General features: G+C 31.4%; 3 protein-coding genes, 1 long non-coding RNA gene and 1 other non-coding gene across 6 annotated transcripts; 1 reads left to right on the forward strand and 4 right to left on the reverse strand.

Moving 5' to 3' along the window:
- Positions 1-233: 233 nt before the first annotated feature.
- On the reverse strand, positions 234-1,907 carry LOC126669546 (uncharacterized). The gene is made up of 2 exons (XR_007638503.2): positions 1,610-1,907; positions 234-564 (listed from the first exon to the last, which is right to left on the reverse strand). It is a non-coding gene; the product is annotated as an uncharacterized LOC126669546 (long non-coding RNA).
- Positions 1,908-5,288: 3,381 nt separating this feature from the next.
- TRNAA-AGC (transfer RNA alanine (anticodon AGC)) lies at positions 5,289-5,361 on the reverse strand. The gene has a single exon. It is a non-coding gene; the product is annotated as a tRNA-Ala (tRNA).
- A 938-nt stretch (positions 5,362-6,299) lies between these two features.
- LOC126669746 (21.7 kDa class VI heat shock protein) lies at positions 6,300-7,419 on the reverse strand. The gene is made up of 2 exons (XM_050363293.1): positions 7,082-7,419; positions 6,300-6,670 (listed from the first exon to the last, which is right to left on the reverse strand). The coding sequence occupies exons 1-2, from the start codon at positions 7,383-7,385 to the stop codon at positions 6,387-6,389; spliced, it is 588 nt and encodes a 195-aa protein (XP_050219250.1). The 5' UTR covers positions 7,386-7,419; the 3' UTR covers positions 6,300-6,386.
- Positions 7,420-9,656: 2,237 nt separating this feature from the next.
- LOC126668161 (zinc finger protein 3-like) lies at positions 9,657-10,280 on the reverse strand. The gene has a single exon (XM_050361374.1). The coding sequence runs from the start codon at positions 10,278-10,280 to the stop codon at positions 9,657-9,659; it is 624 nt and encodes a 207-aa protein (XP_050217331.1).
- Positions 10,281-15,207: 4,927 nt separating this feature from the next.
- LOC126667746 (formin-like protein 5) lies at positions 15,208-21,068 on the forward strand. 2 transcript variants are annotated; one of them, XM_050360807.2, is made up of 7 exons: positions 15,208-15,965; positions 16,423-17,188; positions 17,277-18,030; positions 18,119-18,321; positions 18,511-18,746; positions 19,478-20,347; positions 20,549-21,068. In XM_050360807.2, the coding sequence occupies exons 1-6, from the start codon at positions 15,798-15,800 to the stop codon at positions 20,333-20,335; spliced, it is 2,985 nt and encodes a 994-aa protein (XP_050216764.1). In that variant the 5' UTR covers positions 15,208-15,797; the 3' UTR covers positions 20,336-20,347; positions 20,549-21,068. The 2 variants fall into 2 exon arrangements, with proteins under 2 accessions (XP_050216764.1, XP_050216765.1); XM_050360808.2 differs by having other exon boundaries at positions 15,875-15,965; positions 16,505-17,188.
- Positions 21,069-23,014: the final 1,946 nt, after the last annotated feature.

Raw genomic sequence — 23,014 nt, forward strand, 5'->3', positions numbered from 1 at the left:
CCATAAAATCAACCAAATATCAACATAAAATTAATAAAAAAATATATCCAGTCTCAATTTAATTTATTTTCATTTTTAGTTTGATTATATATCAACAATATCGTCTTTCTTTATCAATGTTAAAAGCAATAAAATATCAATTGAAAATCAACAAAATATCAACTGAAGATTAACAAAATATCAACATAATGTCAACACAAAATTAAAGTAAAATTAGCAGTGTAACATTGTAATTATTCAGAAATATTAATAATTCATATTTAAAATAGTTGATTGTAAACAATATCATTACACTTAGTTTCACGATAAACTACATTTATTGTTACTGACAAAAAAGAAAAAAAAAAGGCCAAAAATACAAAAAGTAAGAAATTATCGAGACGACTATGGGGATTGTGATTTCTACTACAACATGTGCCCAGCGGCCACTAACTCCAGTAGTATGTTCCGATGACATCATATATGATTGTAAGATCACCGTTTTGACGGGCAAGAACTCCTCATCTACATTGATATTAGATTTAAAGTTCTCGTCTTTGGTACAACAAACATATATTATATCACCTGCGAAACCAAAAGAAGTTGACATTCAATACGTGCAAAAACACACACAGAACTTTGAAAAGGTCTTGCAATAACATTAAAGAATGACACGATCTTCTACCTCAGCTGATATCTAGTTAAACTAGAGAGCGTAAAAAGATCCAATCTCATAGAATGATACACGAAGCTAAAATTCCAATACAATAGTCATTATCACAATCTTCTTCTAACTCGATTAATTTTTCCAATTACTATAACTATTCAAAAATGTACCATGAATTTATATACATGGTTGAGCATAACCTTAAAAATTCATAAATACTCACAACTAGCTAACATTGCTACAAGATCAGCAGCAAAGAGATTTCAAACAAAAAGAAATATAGATACAGAAAGAATGCAGTGCAAAAGAAGCTAAAGATATGATGATTATGCTTAAGCTGTAAATTTTTAGTGTAAAGCGGCTAAAGATCTGATGATTGTTCTATAAAGAAACATAGAAAATGCACATAAAAGAGTAAATCATTAGAAGACCGTATAATGTACAATTTAAGCAACATTATGCACAAAATAACCTCTAGAAATTTGATAAACTTAATGGTTCATTGCCTAAAGTCAAGGTCCTTGAAAGTAGTTTAAAATCTTAGGATACATATTAAACTAGCAACGCCTTTATGGAATTGGAGATTTTCCGTTACAGCAAGTTGGCACTAGGAAGGGAAAGAGCCAACCCTCCTTGTAATATACATGATATGATCCCTAAAATCACAAAAGGAGCACAAATATTTGGTAGGTTAAGCCACTGTTGAAAAACAATTAAGCAGCCACTAGCCTTGCACAATTACAATAATGAAAGAACTTGCACAGAGAACAAAAAAGTGATGGCTAAGAGATGAGGAGTGTTGATGCATCTTAGGCATTGTTGCAGCACAAGCAATTAATTCAACAAATTTATTGACAACTCCTAATCCGTTCACAAGTAATTTAATAATAGGCCTTCACTAAAAAATTCAATTAAACAAAGACACAACAATTGTTAAGAAAATCATGGGAAAAGGAAAAAAACCGTTGTTCTTCCTTCTCTACCGCTGCCGCTCTTCCTTTTTCGCCGCTGCCGTTCTGCCTCACCAAATTTTAGATATTATCGCCGCCGACTTTTCCGTCTTTACCATCGATCTAATGCCTCCACCGCCGTTTCATTTTCTCCGTCATTTCGTTGCCTCCTCCGCAGCTAAATCTTCACCATCGTGGAGAAGAGGAAAGAAACTACCGATAATGAGAGAAAATAGATGAAATTGTAGAAAAGATAACAATATAAAAATTAGGTCTAAAAAAGTAAATTAAAATGGTGCTCAATGTAAATAATTAAATCATTAAGTATAAAAGTAAATGTCTAAGAAAAACCCGTAAAACATATAAAAAGCCCTTATTTTTTTGGGTTTTTTACACAAATCCCCTAAAAATCCTATGGTGTTTCACTTTTCCCTCACCATTTTGATTTTGGCAAAAATCTCTCAAAAAAAATAAAAAATTTACAAAAATCCCTCATAACCCAAAATAAAAAAAAAATGAGACAATATTGTCCTTGATATTTGTCAACATTTCATTGGTTTATGTTTGAATCAATCAAATAATGACACGTGGCAAATGTGGATTTGGTTAGACAAACTAACCAACCGTCACCGACCAATTTTCGGTCCGACCGGCCGGACCACCGCGGTCAACGCCGGTCAACGGCCGGACCACCGCGGTCAACGGCCGGCCCACCGTGGTCAACGTTCGGACCACCGCGGTCAACGACGGTCAACCAACGGTCAACGGGCAATCAACTATAGTGGTGAGATTTTAAAAGAATTAAATAAAATATAAATTTGCTATTAGTAGGAATAGAACCCATGACCTCTCACTCTTTGTCCATGTGTCTAACCATCAAGGCAAGACATGTTTGTTGTCTTTATTTACTCTTTTATATATATACATATACTCTTTAATAATGTATAAGAAAGCATGTAAACTAAATATAAACATATTAAAATGGTTGATTATAAAATACTAATAAAATATTACGCTTGTTAAAATTTAAATTAATTTATTCTAATTAAATTAATACTAGTGTAAATTAAATATTAACTTAAAGTAAATTAAGTTAAAATAAATTTATAAATTAATGTATTAGAAACACAATTAACTTAATGTCAACTCGATATAAACTCAAAATAAATAATATAAGTTAATTTAGTTGATATTAAGTTAGTTTTTAAAATTATAATAAATTACTAAAAAAATTGCTTCAAATTGACATGTAACCTTCATCAAGTTTACATTGAGTTGACATTAGGTTCACATCGAGTTGATATTAGGTTCACATTGAGTTTACATTGAGTTGATATTAAGTTACATTTCAAAATTAAAATAATTTACTTTTTCAGATTGACATTAAATTTATATTGAGTTGACATTAGGTTTGCATTGCATTGACATGATATTTACACTGAGTTGACATTAGGATTACATTGAATTGACATTACGTTTACATTGAGTTGACATTGAATCGTCATTAAGTTGATATTAAGTCGACGTTGAGTTAATATTAAGTTAATTTTTAAAATTATAATAATTTACTAAAACATTTACTTTGAATTGACATGTAGTTTACATCAATTTTACATTGAGTTGATATTAGATTTACATTCACTTGACATTGAGTCGACATTGAGTTGATATTAAGTTTAATTTATATTAAGTTTACATTTAGTTGATATTAGGTTTATATTGAGTTGACATTGAGTCATCATTGAGTCATCATTGAGTTTACATTAATTCGACGTTGAGCTGACATTATATTTATATTGGGTTGACACTGAATCATCATTGAATTTACATTGATTTGACGTTAAGTTGACATTAATTTACAAAAATAGTTGCAAAAAATCTTAAATAATTTACTTTCAATATACAATTAGTTTATTTTTAAAAGTATGAATTATAAAAAAATAATTTTACTATTATAATAAAAAATAATTTCATTTAAAATTTATAATTATTTATCAAAATATTTACTTTAAGTTGATATTTAGTGAACATTAAATTTATATTAAGTTGACATAAATGTATATTAAGTTCACATTAAGTTTACTTTGAGTTTATATTGACTTGACATTGAGTTCATATTAAGTTTATATTCAGTTGACATTGAGTCATCATTGAGTTTACATTGATTCGACGTTGAGTTGACATTAGGTTTATATTGGGTTGACACTGAGTCATCATTGAATTTACATTGATTCGACGTTGAGTTGACATTAAATTTACATAAATCATTGCGAAAAATCTTATATAATATACTTTCATTCTACAATTAGTTTATTTTTAAAAGTATGAATTATAAAAAAATAATTTTACTATTATAATAAAAAAATAATTTCATTTAAAATTTATAATTATTTATCAAAATATTTACTTTGAGTTGATATTTAGTGAACATTAAATTTACATTAAGTTGACATAAATTTATATTAAGTTCACATTAAGTTTACTTTGAGTTTATATTAAGTTGACATTGAGTTCATATTAAGTTTATATTCAGTTCATTTATTTTAAATTTACTTTCGACTCATGTCAATAAAATCTTAGATAGTTTGCTTTTAAATTACTATTACTTTATTTGTCATTTTATAAATTATTTTTAATAGTATAAATAATAAAGTTAACATTAAGTTGTCATTGAGTTGACATTAAGTCGTTATTAGGTTTATATTGAATTTTTGCTCACCATGGCGGGTCCCACCACCACGTATCCGACCACGACCACCTCGGGTTTGACCAGCAAACCATTATATTTTTTAATTTTAACAAGTGAAATATCTTACTAGTCTTACTCATGTATTAATAAAGAGTGTAAAATATAAATATATGTATATTTTATATTTTTACTGTGTAAATATTTATTAAATAAATTAAATTAGACTTATTTAATAGTACCTTTAATTTAAACTGATATTTAGTTTATATTTAATTTATACTATAAAAATAATTTTATTCTAATAAATTTATAATCAGATGTATATAATATATAGATACATTATAGAGCAAATGTTGACAGCAATAAACCTTTGCCTTAATGGCAAAGCACTTGGTCATTCTTGTAAGAGGTCAAGGGTTCAAATCCCCTTAACCCCAATATGTTGTTTTATTTAATTTTTAATTATTAAACAAGTATTGGTCCAACCATTAAAAATGGTCAGACCACCAACCATTGGTGGTCCGACCGGCGTTCACCAGTATTGGTCTGACCGTTGACCGCGGTGGTCCGGGCGTTGACCGCGGCGGTCCGGGCGTTGACCGGCGTTGACCGCGGTGGTCCGGCCGTTGACCGGCCAATAATGGTCTGACCGGTGGTGGTTCGGTTAGAATTGGCCGGTTTATGTAAAATGAGGAGAAATTATTAGGTGTAATGAAAACACAATAGGTAAAATACACCATAGGGATAAAATAGTAATCACAACTATTAAAAGATAGGGATGAAAAGAATCTTTTAAAATTGAGGGATTTTTGCAAAAAAAAAAAAGTTGGGTGATTTATACAAACTTTTGAGTTTTTGGGTGATTTGGTGTAATTTTCTCTATTTTTTTTTTGAAACATGTTCTCTTTATTTTGGGCTTCGAAGATAGAGACATTATAGAGCTCGTAATCTCATGACTCATTTTCTTCAGTAAATAATTAAAAATAAATACCAAAAGAAAAATTGGAGATGCGGGGTATCGATCCCCGTACCTCTCGCATGCTAAGCGAGCGCTCTACCATCTGAGCTACATCCCCAAGTTGTGAACCATATACTTACTATATATTAAATTTAATATGCAACTTCAAAACCATTCCATAATCGTTTCAATTTTTTTTGAGTTCCATGTTTTCACCTTAAAATGAAACTTCACCTCAAACATTGATGTAAAAGAGTTTCATTGATAAAAAGAAAGTGGACAGAAGATAAAATTAAAAAGAACCTTTTAATTTTTTTAAAGGCAAAAATATTTAAAAAACCCCCACCTTTTGATTTTGTTTTCAATTGCACCACCACATAGGAGAATTTTCAATTACACCCCATTTAGGGTTTTCAGTTTTCGTCTGTACCCCAATTGACTAAAATGACCTCTTTTTATTTAGAAAAAAGTTTAAATTAATACTTCATATACTAATTTATTTGTTTTTTTCAAATGAAAATAATAATGATACAATCCCTCTATTTAGTTGGTTTTAATAATTTTATCATTAAATTAATTAAATTATCCATTTTTTTTATTTTGGGGTACAGATGAAAATTGAAAACCCTAAATAGGGTGCAATTGAGAATTCTCCAAGGTGGTGGTGGAATTGAAAGAAAGTTCAAAAGTGGGGGAGTTTTCAGTATTTTTGCCTTTTTTAAAAAGAGTATGTAAGTTATTTTTTTTAACCCTTTGGACCCTCAATATTTTTATAGAGTGCAAATAAATATAGTCAAAAAAAGAAAAAGACTAAAAACGTTGAATGCTCCAGTGACGGAAAAAAAACTGAAAAGGCTTATATGCTATTTTTAAAAAAGATTGAAGGAATTTTTTGCACAGTCAAAACATGTTAAGGGCTCAACCGCTCAAGTGTCAAAAAAACAACTAAAACGATTTACAGTTTCATTCCAAAAAAATTAAAAGACTTTTACATTTTTAACATAATATTGCTATTAATTTTTTTAAAATTTAGACAACTGCATATACAAATGGCGATTATACAAGATGATTTTATTTAATTAGAACTAACAAATTACTGAACATAAAATTATAAATTGTATATTTCAGTAATCTCATCTAAACTTAAACTAATTCAGAATTTATAGCTATATTGGGATCCTTATGACAATCCAAATAGTTCTTGGCAATTCTTAATTCAAAAATTAGATCATTATTAAGAAATGCCTCAATTTTGTTGAAATCAGCATCTTCAGGTACCTCTAACTTTCTCACATATCCAAATTCCCACCAATGCCCACTTCTCCAATCTTTTGCTTTTGTTTCTTTTTGTTGATTCTTCCATTGCCCACTAATTTCAACTATTTTTCCATTTTCAGCATATACTTGCACTGTGTTTATCCCAAATCCTGTTTTACAATTCAACAAATTTCAGAAAATTCAGTACCACTTCATGGATTTTTTTTACTAATTATTGAAATTTAATAAAAAAAAACTATTTTTTATTAAGAATCTATTTTAGTCCAACTAATATATATTTATTGATTTTATTTATCTCGCTTAATTTATATTTATTATTCACATCACAATACGAAAAGCAAAATTTACGCTAGAGAAACTCGAGAGAGCTCCACCGTGCTTTCATGCCACTTGAATATGAACTCATATATAAGCTCTTAATTTGTATTTAAGGAATGATAACTTGAAAAGTATGAGTTTATCATATATAAGTATTCCTCTAAACACTATAAACAAAAAATTGAAAAATATTATTTTCCAGAAAAAGAAATACTTAGTGAGAAATAATAAAAATAACTTGCCTGGTAATTCTGCCTTCAATACATAAAAATCATCTGTCTGAAACCAATCAACACTAGTCTTGCCGGAGCTCTTAAGATTACACAAAAAAACATCAGACTCAAATTCCCAAAGTGGAAATGCATCAGAAGGATCAAAATATTTGCCAAATAATAATGGACTAAATAATGATCCATCACCAAATATCTTATGAACAATTGAATTTGGTTGAGCCAAAAATCTTTTGAACACTTCTTCTTTTAATGAAACACTCCATTTCTGTGGTGTTTGATCTTCTGTATGAACCTCAAGCTGTCTGCAACTCATTGTAGTTTTAGAAATAAGAGAGAATTTTTGAATTTTTTTTTCTTTTCATGATGGAAGTTTTTTGAAGCCTTTAGACTTTTATAGGGTGGAAAGGAACAAAAGATCATTTTACCCCTGATGTTGGCACGAAATATCAAACATGTCAAAATTACGAGAAAGGTATAAAAAAAACCACAAGTATGGCAAACCAGACAAAAACCCACAAGTATGGAAAACCAGATCAAACCCCCCTATGACAAAAAAAAGAGCGAGTTTCATAATAAATCATAATTTAATACGACTGTCGAATCGCTGTCATCTTCTCTGACAAGCTTATACGAGCTCTGCATCTCGTCTTCAGACGAGATCTGTTCGTCTGAACAGAAGACGAGCTTTGAATTATAGATGGTCTGAGCTTGATGGACGTCTCCGTACTAGCGAAGATGGACGCCGTCGTACTGACGGAGATGGACGTCGCCGGACTGGCGGAAATGGACGTCACCGGAGTCGTCATTGGAGTGAAGGTTGAAAAAGATAGGTTTTTGTTAAAAGTCCAAAAAGGTTTTTAGGTTTTAACTATAAAATGAAAATGATATTTGACTTTTAAAATTCAGAGGATATAATTAAAATTTTAACAATAACAAGTATAAAATGAAAAGAATATTAAAGACCATTATATGTTTTTTTTATTCGGATTGGAGAGTGTTACACTCTTTATTGGGTGAGAGTTAGGAGGGAGTATTTGAAACGGTTTTGTTAAGTTCAAAGTAAAAATGATTTGATTTCGCTAATTTTGACGTGTTTGAAATTTTGTTCCAAAATGAAGGGTAAAATGATCCTTTGTTCGTGTGCAAAAACATAAAGGAAAGTTGGAATATTTTTCTTTTTATTTTAACTTCTCATGTGAACACCATGAGGAAGATTAATATTTAGCCTGACAAAGTTAAAAAGTCATATTTTTTGATTTTTTTAGAAATTTGTTTAAACATTTTTAGTACTATTTTGCTTTTAATTGTAAAATTTTAAAAGTTCATGTATTTTTTTATTAAAATTAAAATATTATGTTAAATACTAAAAACACGCAAAAGTTTGTGATTTTTAGTGTATTTAAACCTTATATTAACGTACAAAGTTATATAATATTATTTTCTTTATATTTTTCAAGAGAAAAGGTTGAATAAAGAAATAGGAGAATAAATTCTAAGAGAATATTTGGAGGGATGTAAAGTAAGAAGGAATATATTTTTGTTCAGTATTAAAAAGAAGGCTAAACTTATCTGAAAGCTCCTATACTACATTTTTTTTTAATTATTTGGTCCCTGCATTTTATTTTTATTACTTAGAGTCCTTGGATTTACTATTTTTATTTCAATGGGTCTTTTTTTAACGGATCTAACTCTGAGTGTGGTTAGTCTCTGTCAAAACTAACGGACTTTCCATTTAGTAAATCCACGTTAAAAAAAATGCTTTAGCCTAAAAAGAATTATGGCAGACATATCATATCAGACATGAATAACTTATAAATTAAAAAAAGACCGTCATTTTTTTTGATCTTATAATATTTTTATTATATAATATTCTTTTTTATATAATTGGAAAGAGGAAAGCGTTTATAGAAAAAACTGAATTCGCGAGAGTTTGCTGTCCAACGCTCATATCATTTGAGTTGCAACTTGTTGGTTATACTATATATTTTTTATTTTGCTTTTAGATGAGAATTCGTGATATTTTGTAAATTTGATACAATGAACACAATCTACACTTAATGTCCACCCAAATTTTTAAAGGAAGGACACTTCATCATAATTCTTGTCTCCCAATTCAATTGTCACTTTCTTGATTTGCTAATTAGTTCATATAAGGAACATGCACCCAATTTTATAGGAAGATTTGATTTTCATATGAGATTAGGGATTTGATCATCTTGAGTTCTTTGATCCTTATAATCAAATATCTCCTTTGTGTATTTTAATTTATTATATAATTTTAAATGGTTGACTCAAAATTGACTAAAATTTATAACTAAAATAAAAAAATAAAACAGGAAACTTTGTGTTTATGCACAATTAATTAGTGGAGATTGCATAACCCCCTCCATGGGAATGCAATATTTGCTTAAATACATAAAATAACATGCACGTAAATTTTAATTAATAGGCTTCGATAGAGCATGAACATATATCATAAACAAATGATAATTTTTGCATTGAAAAAAATCTAAAATTAATTGTGAGAATAAAAAATCAATAACAAACATGTGATATTCTTTAAAAGCTAGCAAATACATAATATCTAAAGTTTTAATGACAAATCAATTCCTGATGCATCGACTTGATCCCTTGTTGGACAATCACCTCGTGAAGGATTACCACCGATCGATGATTTAATAATTGGCAAATTATTTGATGATGAAGAAGCAAATAAATTATGTTTATTATCATCAAATCTCGGAATAGTATCATATCCGCCATTATTAAGACCATTCAAACTCTCAAACCTTAATCTATGATGATCAATGGAAGATTGTGTATTCATCATGGCGTGCCTAGGCCAGCCGCCTTGAGCGTATCGATATCCCCCGCTGGCGGAGGACATCCACGGATAAGACGACGGTTTTTGAGTCAAAGACTCCATTCTAACCCCAAGTGATCTACTAAAAGATCCATAGAAAGGATGAGTATTGGAAAGGCTTGAATAAGGATAATTATGATATGGATAGTGACCAAAGGCACTTAAATCCATCCCCTGACGCCTTTTCGCTAATTGACGTTCTTGTTTGTGCGCGTTTTGATGCCCTCCGAGAGCTTGAGATGTCGAAAACTCTCTCTTACAAAAGCTACATGGAAAAACCCGAGATTGATCGGATTGCTTCTCGCGCACGATATTATCTTCATTAGGACTACCATTATTATTCATAGGGTTAAAAAGATTAAGTTCTAACTTCGAACTCGGCCCTCGAACAAACTAAAATTAAAGAAAATTGTTATTTTTTGGGTTTGACAAAATTAATCAAAGATGGATGTGTTTATATCTAGGGTTTGAATATAAATAATCTTTTTCAGAAATGGAATAAAATCTCATTCTATAGTTATTGTATGCATCAATTCAACAAAGTATTAATGTGATGAGAATACTTATACAATTATTCCTAATATATAATTTCAACTACTATGTGAACATTGTTGATTGTCCTAAAAAGGTCAAATTTCCATAATAAAAATCCATGATTTGGTCCCATTATTACATTTACTTTTACATGAAGTTTATGTTTGATTATTAAAATTTGAAGTATGGAAATAATATGTTATTGCAATTAATAATTATTAATTGTTCAAATTTGAATAGATCGTTCAAAGTTAATAAGAGCAACATTTATGCAATTTTGGTATCAAATTTGAATTTTTAAGTACATAAAATTTCAATTCATCTCTTCAAACATTTTCTGTTTATTCCTAATTTGTATTTAAATTGCATACATATTTCGATTTTCTTACCTATATATATATTCGTATACGAATCATATTAATCCATATTGATGTAGGTTGATTATTATATGAACAAGATTATTGGACAGTTTTTATGCATTAATTAATAAACAAGATTAATAGCGCAGTGTTTTAGAAACTGAACCGGCAGCCGAACTGTTGTGTCCGCCGATTTCCGGTTCAACTAGTTCAACCACTGGTTGAACCTGTTAAGTGAAATTTTGACAGAAAAAATCAAACAGCGCGTAATTATCTCTGCCTGTAGTTTTAATTGAGTTTTGAATCGATACTAAAATTTACTAATACTGCTAAGATTAAAGTAAAGAAAGAAAGAAATATCTAAACATAAGAAATCTCTAAATAATTTGCCTCTGATATAGCTTATATTAAATTAAAAAGAAAAAAATATATTATCAAAAACCCAAATGATTTACCTCTTGCTAAATTAAAAAATTAAGGAAAGAAATAAATAACTTCCAAAAGCTTGAATTATGTCAACTATTAATAAAAGACAACACCACCACAAATAGAAAGATCAATAATTAGCCATAATTTTTCTAATTGTATTTAAAATTTTATTGAAATCTTATTTTTATTTTTTATCATGGTATTATATAGAATTTGAATCTTTTAACATAAAAACTTTGGATTTATATCTTGTAATCTATAATATGATATCATATAATCAAGCTTATTTAAGATTTATATCTTGTAATCTATAATATGATATCATTTGAATCATTTTTAGTTAAAGCTGTGCAAGAAATAGTATTCATTCCAATGCCAATCAAACATACATGTTTCACTTAATACAATCAAACCTACGTAATCAGTTTTTAGATTAATTATAACATTTTCATTTCATTTAATACAATTTAACTTTCTTTGGCAAAAAAAAAATACAATTTAACTTCTGATAAAAAAGAGTAGTTAAAATATATAATGTATTGTCATTTGATCTAAATCTAATTTTTAATTTGAATGTTTTTTAATTTTTCAAGTTTAACTTTAACTTTTTTTTAAATAACTATTCTTATATTTTGGTAAAATTTAATATTGAACCGAACTAATTTTTATCCCTCAAATTGGATTTGATTTGTGTTTCCTTAAAAAGCGATCAATTTTGCCTTTTCACTTTTGAAAAGGGGTTGATACTGAAAAGAACCGAGCAAGTTTTTAAGGACTCAATTGTACGAAACTAAAGCACAGGAGTTAAAAAAAAATTGTGAAAATGTTTAAGATGTTGAGGGATTTGCCTCCTGTTAGTAGACGTTATGTGACAATGATAGACAACTTTCTCAATCCATCACCAATTTTGACATTGTCCACGTTTTGAGCCATCATAAACGGTGCCAATCCAATAGTACATTTTTGGATATTTATATGTTTTTCATTAATTGTCTTTGTTAAAATTTTCAACTATTGAAAGATTACGGGAAAAGTAAAAAACCCTAAAGTGTTCTCTGCCCTCTCTCCTCACCAAGTAGTAGCCGTCTTCCTCTTTTTGCCATGGGAGGTGATTTTTAGGCCTTCTTAGGCTAAAAATCACCTCCCTAAATTTATTATTTAGCTTGTATTGTTTATTTCTTCAGTTTATTATAGTTTTTTTCAAGTTTTTTTGCTATCTCAACCACTTTTGGTTTAGATTTAGAAGTTTTTCTAGTTTTGCCTTAATTGAGTTAGATTTATTCTACTCTAATTTAAGGTTAGTATGTCTCCACCTTTTGGAGTAGTTTTTGCGGTTCGAGAGAATCAGATTCCAGCAACCCGGCAGTTCGCAGTGTCTGCTCCGACGGTCACAGCTTTGTCCGATGATTTCAACCATCTCCGGGGTTTTTTCTGGCATACTCTGCTGTTTAGAGACTCCACAGAAATGGTTCAAAATGCTGGATTCAAATTTTACATTGCCATCCGAGAAGACATCATCATAGCAAAGGAAGCTAATCTAATTCCTTTTGAGGTAATATCAAACCCAAAAGTTGCAATAGAGGCATCCACTAATTACAGTGTGTTGTGTATTGATGTGAGCCTAATAGCGAAACATAGCTTAAGTCCGGTTAGTAGTGAAAAATGTATTAGTATTTCTTATTGTAATAGGAGTACGAATATGCTTGTTCATTATTTAGCTAGAGAGGCTTTAGCAACCATTGTTAGGAGCAGTGTTTGGAAGGATTACGTCCTCCAAAAGTTTCAAATCATGTTCTGGCCGATCAAATGGCTTTTTGATTAATGAAATTTTATGAGTTTCAAAAAAAAAAAAATTCAACTATTAATTCAAATTTGAATCTAAAATTTATTTTCTTTCCAATTTGTTTTTAATAATTGGACAGAGATAGCGGTTGTGGGAAAAATCGAACCCAAAACTTAGCAGATTACCGTCTTACGCTTCTATCATTTGAGTTATAGTTTCTTGGTATTTTTTTCCCAACTAATTATCAATAAAAATGTAATTTTAAATTTTAATATTGTTTCGGATTTAACTCTATAAATGATTTTCACTCCGAAGCTTAAAATTATGTAATTTACTGATTATTGAAAATTAATAAATATATATGAATATATCAAAGAATATATTAAATAAATTAAATTCTTTAAAAAGGGAAAAAAACTTACAAATAATGGAAGTGGTTTGTTTTATATATGATTTTTAATTGATAAAACATTGTATAGAGACTTATCAAAAAAAATATTGTATTCAGATAGCTTATATTAATAAGCTTAATCGTCCAATCATATTTTTTAAAAAAATCATCTAAAAATATCTTACATATTTAGCTTTTTTTATTTTTAACATCATCTTTCAAAACACGTATAGTTTATCAGCTAGCGGCTCACAGCTAACGGTTAACAATTACAAAAAACAGCTGAACCAAACAGACTTTATATATTTAATTTTTCAAATATACATGTAAATTTTACAAACCTATTTATAGAGTTGTTTTAAAATTTTAATTGAACTTGATCTATAATTTTTTTTAGTTGAACTCTCTACCTTAAATCTTTCTTTCTTCATTCAATATTATATTAAAATTATATAACATACATATCATTATATATGACACTGATAATTTAAAGAAAAAAAAGTCAAGTAACTAATAAAATTAACATACATATCATCATGATATGTGACACTAATAATTTAAAAGAAAGAAAAAGTCAAGCAACTAAAAAAATCTGAATTTTATTTTTTTTAATTATATCATAGATGTAGTGCAATTTTTTTTATTTTAAACTGTATAGTATTTTTTTGATAAAAAAGAAACTGTATAGTATTTTCATGAAAATAAGATTCTACAATTAAAAATTTAAGAAATGAGAAAAGATATGTGTAAATTTGTTTAAAGTTAAAGCCTTAGCAATAAAAATTTATCTAACTCCTGAAAGAACACAATATATTACCAAATATATTAGGAATATTTATCAAGGGCTGAAACTTCATTCTTTCCAAAGACTAAAAAATTACTAGAAACCAAAACTGAAAATAAAAAAGTTAAGATCATTTTGAACATTCTATGGAAGAAGTGTTTATCTCATATAACCATTGTGTTACGTTATTTTTATATCAGACCAATGAATATTTACGATAGGAAATTTTTAATTATTTTTTATCATTTAATATTCCACATGATTAACACACTATTGATTTGTTACGCGAATGACATGACGCAACGGTTGCGTTGTATAATTTTCTCATTTAGGATAGTTTACAAATTGAACCAGACTGGAAAGTCAAATCAAACCGGAATGAAGTTTGTTGTTTGATTCGGTTATTTGATAAAAATGATCTGATTTGATGGCCAGTTTGGAGAATTTTAGTGTTAGGTCAACGTTTTGATTAAAGAATTTATAAAACCAAAATGACGAAAAAATCGAAAAACAAAAAACTTTCCAAAATTATGAAAACTTTTTTTTGATTTTGTATTTCGATTCTAAGTTTTTAAGATTTTTATTTGATTTTGGATCAAAAATGTCGAACAGTCAATAAACCAAAATTGAATAAAAAATATGAAATCGATTTCAACAGTTCGTTCATCCATTTTGCATAACTTCGACATCGTCGATCCTGGTCAATTCAAAACAAAATCAAACCAAACCAAACCGACCGACGATCACCCCTAATTCCATGCTTCTTTACAGTAATAGTAATAATTTGAATGAGGGACTGCCAATTACAATTTCAAAAATATAAAGACAAACTATAGAATAAGTTAAAATTTGGGGGTAATATTTATAATTATCCCAAAAAGTTAATACAAGAAAAAAAAACATTCGAGCATTTGTTTGGTTCTTTTACTCATTTCTTCCACGAATAACAGCTGAATTTGGGTTCTTCATTTCCGCGTATAACTGTGCGTAACAGTCCATCAAATTCAAATATTATGTACTCTTTTTATTTGTTTTAACTTTTAAGAACACATAAGTAAAATAAAATAAATTATTTTGTCAGCTTTTTCTTGGAAACCTTATAGAAGAAGAAAATTCTTTGAAAATGTTGTGAAAAAATTTCACGGTCAAACATCATTTTTTCCCATCATTAACAGCTAATGCCTTTTTGAGCTCTTTTCAATTGGATCTGGTCACAATCCAACACCCTTTTGAAAATTCCTGCGTACATTTTGGGATTTTCTTGTTTCATTTAAATTTTGATCGGGTCCTTTCAGAGCTCATTTTTATTAATTCTTGGTGGGTTTCTGCTAATTTGTTGTTTAATTCCATTTTTTGGTCTCTTTAAGGGAAATTAAATTCTGGGTTTTGGTTTGTTAATTTAGTTCTAGTTCAAAGTTTCAATCTTTAGGATAATTTTTTATTTGGGTTTTAGATAATTTTGTGTATAGAGATTGGTGATCAGGTAGTTTTTTTAAGTTGGTTTTGCATTTTAAGGGTAGGGTTTAGCTTCTGTAAAGGGGTTTAGTTAATGATGAAATGAAAAGTCCAGTGTGTGTTGAGAATGTTGATTCAGCTACAAATGGTTCAAATGAAGTCAAATTGTTTGATGTTCTTGGTGATTCTGGTTTGTGCATCTTTGGTTGGTGGGTTGGAATACAAAAAAAGGACACAAGCAGTGTTTTGGGATCAATTACTTGATCCGGTGACCGGGGACGGTCATGAAAGCATGGTGAGGCACTTTAAATTACTCTCTGGTTGACTTGAGGTTGATTAAAGTTTATGAGAAATTACTTGGTTATTTGATTTAAGTGGTTGAAAATTGATGTTTATGAGTCTATGTGATGTTTTGATATGTTAGATACACTAGAGTATTGAATTGGTGTTTCTATATGTTGATTTTGGTGTAGTTATTTTATGCATTAATGTGGGATTTGGCTTCTAGTTTGTTGTTATGATGGTATTGCCATTTTAAGTAACAAATTCCAAGTTTTTTTTTTTTTTTTGGATTTAGGAACTATTTTATAACCTGAATTAACATGTGCATCTAATAAATTCAACAAACGCTAACTGTTGTGAGCTTATTATACTTGTTGATGCAAGTCATGTGTCAATCTAAAGCAATTTTAATACGTTGTTATGTAAAAGGAACAGTCATATATATGGTTTGCTAAAATTATTAATTACAGGTAGAGCTATTGTGGATCGAATGCAAGGTAGATTTGATTAAATTTAGGGAGGCTAATGAAGGTCTCAACTCATGTCTTCCAGAGGAGATACCTGGTGTGGCCAGTGAAAGTGATTCAGAGGGTATTTCAGTGGAAAAAGAACAGTTTTGGAACTTGATTAGAGTCCGGCATCCTGAGTTAAAGAAAACTCTTCTGAATTGTATGAGAAAGAATAGTATTCTCTTTCATGTTTCTCGAGATGGTCGCTATAACAGTCACCAGGCAAGTTATCTTAATAACTTGTTAGCTAGACCAGTTGTTCCACAGAGGAACTTGCTTCAGAGCATTGCAGAGACACCATTCCCGGCGAGTGGGTCATTTCCTGCAACTGGATCATTCCTTGCAACTGGATCGCCTCTCTCCAGTCCTGCACCGGCACCGGCTCCTGATGTGGCACCTTCTCCAGTTCCTGCTCTTTCAAGTCCTCCTGCTCCATCTCCACAAGCACCTTTTTTCCCTAGAGGAGGCGACGAACCACCACCTGCTCCAACTCCAAATGCAGAAACTATTTCTGGTAGTCCAATTCCTGATCCAACTGTTAAGCCAAGTGGTAGTGGAAATAAACATAAAGAAGTTATCATTGCAGTAGTTGTGACTGCTGCAGTGACATTTGCCTTTGCAGCACTCTTCTTTTTTTGCTGTACTAAGATTTGTAAGCGAGGCTCTACAGCAAGATTGAATGATGAAAGACCTCTACTTAGCCTAAGCTTAAGTGACTACTCCACCGGTATAATACTTGACCCACTAGATGCTTTCTAGTTGCTACCTAATTTTGTTTCAATGCGGTTCTGATTTGTTTCAAATTGATCGTGCAGGCTTTTCTTATAAGAATTTTGGTACCGTAGCTTCTACAAATGAAGATAAAGCTGACCATCACTCCTTCAATAACACCCCAAGCATTGATAGAAAGAACTCACCTTTGAATAGCGTAAATTCTGATGCTTTTCATGTGTCAGTAGCTGAAACTGCATCCATGGGAGCTGTTGGTGCTGCCAAATTCTCTGCTGAATCAAATAACAGAACTAGCAATACAGTTGGACATGTACCTCCTCCTGGCTGGGGGAACAACATGCCTCCTTTGAAGCTTCCCCCAGGAAAGGCAGTCCCCCTTCCTCCTGAACGACCTGCTTCTCTTAGACCTCCTGCAAGCCACGCTGGTCCGTCTCCTTCTCCCCCTCCACCTCCCCCATATGCACAATCTCATCCTGCAAAAGCTTCTTCTAGTGTGGGTCCTCGCCCTCCTGGACCACCTCCTCCGCCACCCATGGCTCCCAGTGCCAAATCTGGTCCTCCGCCACCCATGGCTCCCGGTGCCAAATCTGGTCCTCCGCCACCACCACCTCCAAAGAGCGGTCATGGTCCTCCCCGACCTCCGCCACCATCCTCTATGGGTGGAAAGGCCCCTCGTCCACCCAGTGGATTGAAGCTTCCATCGAATGCAGCATCTAATGAAGGAAATGGTGATGCTAATAGTTCCAAAGCCAAGCTGAAACCTTTTTTCTGGGATAAAGTTCTGGCGAATCCAGAGCAATCAATGGTTTGGCATCAGATTAAATCAGGATCATTCCAGTATGTCACGTGATCTTCATTTAGTATTTTTTGTCATTTCATTCTTGAATTTTCTTGAAATTAATGTGCTGCTGAATTAATATTACAGATTCAACGAGGAGATGATTGAAACTCTGTTTGGATATGCAGCTTCTAACCAAAACAAATATGACACCAAGAAAGATTCTTCTTCTCAAGATCCTTCAACTCAGTATATTCAAATACTCGACCCCAAAAAGGCACAAAATTTGGCAATTCTTCTACGGGCTCTAAATGTTACAATAGAAGAAGTCCGTGATGCACTTCATGAAGGTGATTTAACTTCTTTTGTATATAATATGAAGCAAATTATATGTGTTTTATTTATCTTTTTACTGGCTGCCATTCCTTGACGGATTTGACTATTTTATTAAATAATGTCAGTGCAGATTGACTTTGTCGTGCAAATTCTGTATCTAGTATACTGTCAGCATAGTCTAACTTTTCTTGAGTAAAATTCAGGAAACGAGCTTCCTGCAGAGTTTCTGCAGACTTTGTTGAAGATGGCACCTACAGCAGATGAAGAACTTAAGCTTAGACTGTTCAACGGTGAGCTGTCTCAACTGGGGCCTGCTGAAAGGTTCATGAAGGTGTTGGTTGACATTCCATTTGCTTATAAACGACTGGAAGCGCTACTTTTCATGGGTACCCTACAAGAAGAGGTTACCAGTACAAAGGAGTCATTTGAAATCTTAGAGGTAGTGTACACAATGTTTTATTGCATCACCTATCTGATTTATTTCTCAATTTTGCTGCTGCTATTCTATCACTTTCGATCACAATTATTTATAGCTTTAAAAGAGATAAGAAGTTGCTTTGACAATATGCTGGCGAGATCGCTGCTTATAGTCCCATGATGAGCAAAAACTTGGACTTTTATAGTATGAATCAGATGCCTTGGACTATAAGGCATTAAATTTTGCAGTAAGACAACTTACACTTCCCTGTACTGCATTTGCAATAAACTTGAAAGTATGTGAAACCAAAATGTGGTACTTTACTGAGAGTCTTTGGAGATGAGACGAATCACAAAGGTAACTAACATAGCTAGCAAGCCAACCTACCTTGTATATTATCCATTGGCCAACCCTTTAAGCTTATAAGCAAGGAACCTAACCATGGGATGCTCTATGGTCCTGTTAGACTAGCCTCTAATTGTCTTCCCTGCTACATGTCTTTTAAATGCATACGATACGAATATCCTGATTTTGAGTCAAAGAAATAACTATTTACTGTGTGAAATAATAATGATGATTATAACAGGAAGTATGAATATCCTGTCTTTTATGCTAACCATCTTGTAAACGTTTGCACTTTGCACAAATTTAATTTAACCTACAGAAGCAGATAGCCTCCCGTGGTTTCTTGAACTATTGTGCTCACTGATTTTGAAAGAAAATGACAATGCTATTTTCTTTTCACGTGGCAGGTTGCTTGCAAGGAACTCAGGAATAGCCGATTGTTTCTCAAGCTCCTAGAAGCTGTTCTTAAAACCGGCAATCGCATGAATGATGGAACATTTCGAGGTGGTGCACAAGCATTCAAGCTTGACACGCTTTTGAAGTTAGTTGATGTGAAGGGAACGGATGGCAAGACAACACTGTTGCACTTTGTTGTTCAAGAGATTATCCGCTCAGAAGGTGTGAGAGCTGCACGCTCAGCAAAGGAGAGTCGGACATTCTCCAATATCAGTGCCACAACTGAAGATCTTCTTCAGGATATTTCCCCTGATACAGAGGAGGAGTATCGCAGCCTTGGTCTTCAGGTGGTTTCTAATTTAAGCAACGATCTAGAAAATGTCAAGAAAGCAGCAATTATTGATGCTGATATCTTAACGGGAACTGTTGCCAAAATCGGGCTATCACTGTTAAAAACCAAAGATTTCCTGAACAAGGACATGATGAGTTTAGATGAACATAGTGAATTCCATGAAACGTTGAAAGGTTTTGTTCAAAATGCTGAGGTTGATGCCATGTCATTGCTGGAAGAAGAGAAGAGAATTCTGGCTCTGGTGAAGAGCACCGGTGATTACTTCCATGGGAATGCGGGCAAGGATGAAGGCTTACGTCTGTTCATCATTCTGCGAGACTTCCTGATAATTCTAGATAAGGTATGCAAACAGGTGGGTGAGGCCCAAAAGAGGTCAGCAAAAGCACTGAAAAAAGAATCTTCGTCCGCATCATCTCACTCCTCTCCACGCCAACAACCTTCTCCAGATCTTCGTCAACGGTTGTTTCCAGCAATTGCAGAGAGAAGGGAATATTCTAGTTCAGATGATGAAAGTTGACGAGTTTCATAGGTATTGCTATCCTCCCATCATTTCCAAGTGACAAGAATACATTAAATGTGAAAATATGTGTTTGAGCTTATTTTATTTTGTTATTGGGTATATAGATCTGATTTGTAAAATTTTGTCATAAGTGAAACAATATGCTGTGAAAGCGCTTTGCTACTTTGCAATTCTCCGAGTTCTGACCATCCTTTATCTCTGAATATATAGGTTGCTGCTGTGTTGAAAGTTCAGGAAGTAAATATCTCACCGGTTACTTCCATAGCGGGCACTCAAGCACACTTCTGTAAAGAAGGGATACTGAGAAGCGAAGTTAACCGGTACTTGCACTCGTCTTCCTACAGGTTATGGGGAGCGAAAAAGTAACAATATAATGTCACAGTGACGGAATTCTTCAGCGGAGGACTAAGATATCTGTATTCAGATAACTTGTGCATTAGCAGTTAGATACAGGTCTGCCGTTTTAGTTCAAATTCTTTGCATTATTTTTTAATAGGATTTTGTTAAGTGAATAATTAGCTAGGTAGTTTAAATTTAGAAGTTGCTATATTGAATTAAAATTTTGGAGGAAAAAGATGTATTTGTATAAGGGTTCAACATGCATAATTTTTTAGATAGAAGTTGGTTTGATGCAATCTTGTAGAAGGATAATTTTTGTGGCAGCTGAAAATTCATAAACAGATTAGAAATTGTACATTTGTTTTGACATATTTGGATGTAATTTTAGTTATTTGCAGTGGGATTTATTTTATGCGTATGAATAAAACTCATGATTATTAGACTAAACCCATCTGGAGCCCCTGTATTACACGTTTTTTTAATTATCTGGTTCCTATATTTTCTTTTTGCTAGTATGAGTCCCTGGTTTTCGCCAAAATTGACAAAATTGAAAGGCCATGACTTTTGTAAAACCAAATAATCAGTTTTTGGCTAAAATCGACAAAATTGAAAGGTCGGGACTTTTGTGAAACTTTTGTGAAAGGTTTGGTCTTTTTACAACATTTGGCCTTCTTTTTTTTGGTATAACAATACATTTATTTTCATACTAAAATTCTAATACATGTATTTAATTGATTCAAGCCGAGTCAAACTCAATTTTTAATTATTTTATCTAGCTCAAGATAAAGCTATTAAAATAAAATTTATAAAGATTTGATTTGATTTGATTTTTGAACTTTAAATTTTAGAGTCTAAATGAATTAGAATATAGAATTTACTGTATTTTAACTAGATTTCACTCAAAAACACTCATAATACAATTGATAATGTTTCTAGTAGTAGTCAATAATTTATGGTGTATAAGTGGATATTTTAAGAGGAATTGTTACTTTCTCACCACAATTTCAAAAAGAATATTAAATTAAACAAACAGATAAATTAGACTTAATTAAATAAATATATGAAGACAAAATAATACATAATGATTTTTTCAAAAATTTGGCACATAAAAATTATATTTCCACATCTCTTTTAATATGTTTTTTATATAGAGAATTAATAAACAATGAAACTGCTAATATATATATATATATATATATACACTCTTAGTCTTACCATTAATTATTATATTAACAAATTAAATTTAGAAATTAATCACCCGCACCCCCCCCCCCCCACCCCCGAATATCAACCTAGTTCAACTTTTGCAAAATAAATGTATAAACGGTGTAAATGAGTTGGGCTACTCGCGAATTATTCGAGATCGACTCGAAAAAATTGAGCTGAGTTCGAGCTCAAGCCTTATCTCAAGCCGAGATCAAGTATCAATTAAGAAGGTTTGTGAGGCTCGCGAGCCTAAACGAGACTCATACAACATAAAATAATAATTTATATTTTTATTATATTAGCTTTTTATATCGTGAAAATTAAGTATATATCATCTTCGTTCATCAATAAAATATTTAAAATACATCAAATATTATAATTTTTTTAATTTTTTAATTAAATTGAGTCAAGTTCGACCTCAAACCCGAGTAGCTCGGATATCGTTCGAGCTCAAGCTCAAGTTTGGAAATTTAAATATGTTCGAGGTCGAGCTCAAACTCGAACTTGTATATATAACACACTCGAGTTCGAGTTCGAGCTCGACCTTGGCCTAGCTCGGATTTGACTCGGTCCATTTACACCCCTGCTACTTCCTTCTTAAAAAAGAGTTCTGCCATAATAACAATTTCTTAACTTAATAAAAATTCAAAATTGAAATAAATAATAAGAGGTTTCCACCATAAAAATAGTTACTCTTAAGATATTGAGAATCACAAATCACACTGAACAGTGGAATAAATGGTACCTTATGTAGACTAATTTGTTTTTGATTTTTTTAACAAGTTTGAAGTTATGAAGACGAAAAGAAGAAATCAGACAAACATATTTGAATTTCTCCATGGAGAATTAGAAGCTATAATTTTCCAAAAGTTGCCGATCAAAACCCTAGTGAGTTGCACCTTTGTCTGCAAGTCATGGAACCTTCTTATAAAAGAATTATAATATCTTTAGTACAGCTGGTGGAGCATGTTCGATCAAAACCCTACTATACTTGAAGGGTACAGTGATGCAGATTGAAATATTGTATCAGATGATTCCAAAGCTACAAGCGACTATATCTTTAGTATAGCTGGTGGAGCTGTTTCTTGGAAATCAAAGAAACATATGATTTTGGCTCAATCTACGATGGAG

This window comes from Mercurialis annua, linkage group LG2 (genome assembly GCF_937616625.2).
Source record: "Mercurialis annua linkage group LG2, ddMerAnnu1.2, whole genome shotgun sequence".
Taxonomy (NCBI): Eukaryota; Viridiplantae; Streptophyta; class Magnoliopsida; order Malpighiales; family Euphorbiaceae; genus Mercurialis; species Mercurialis annua.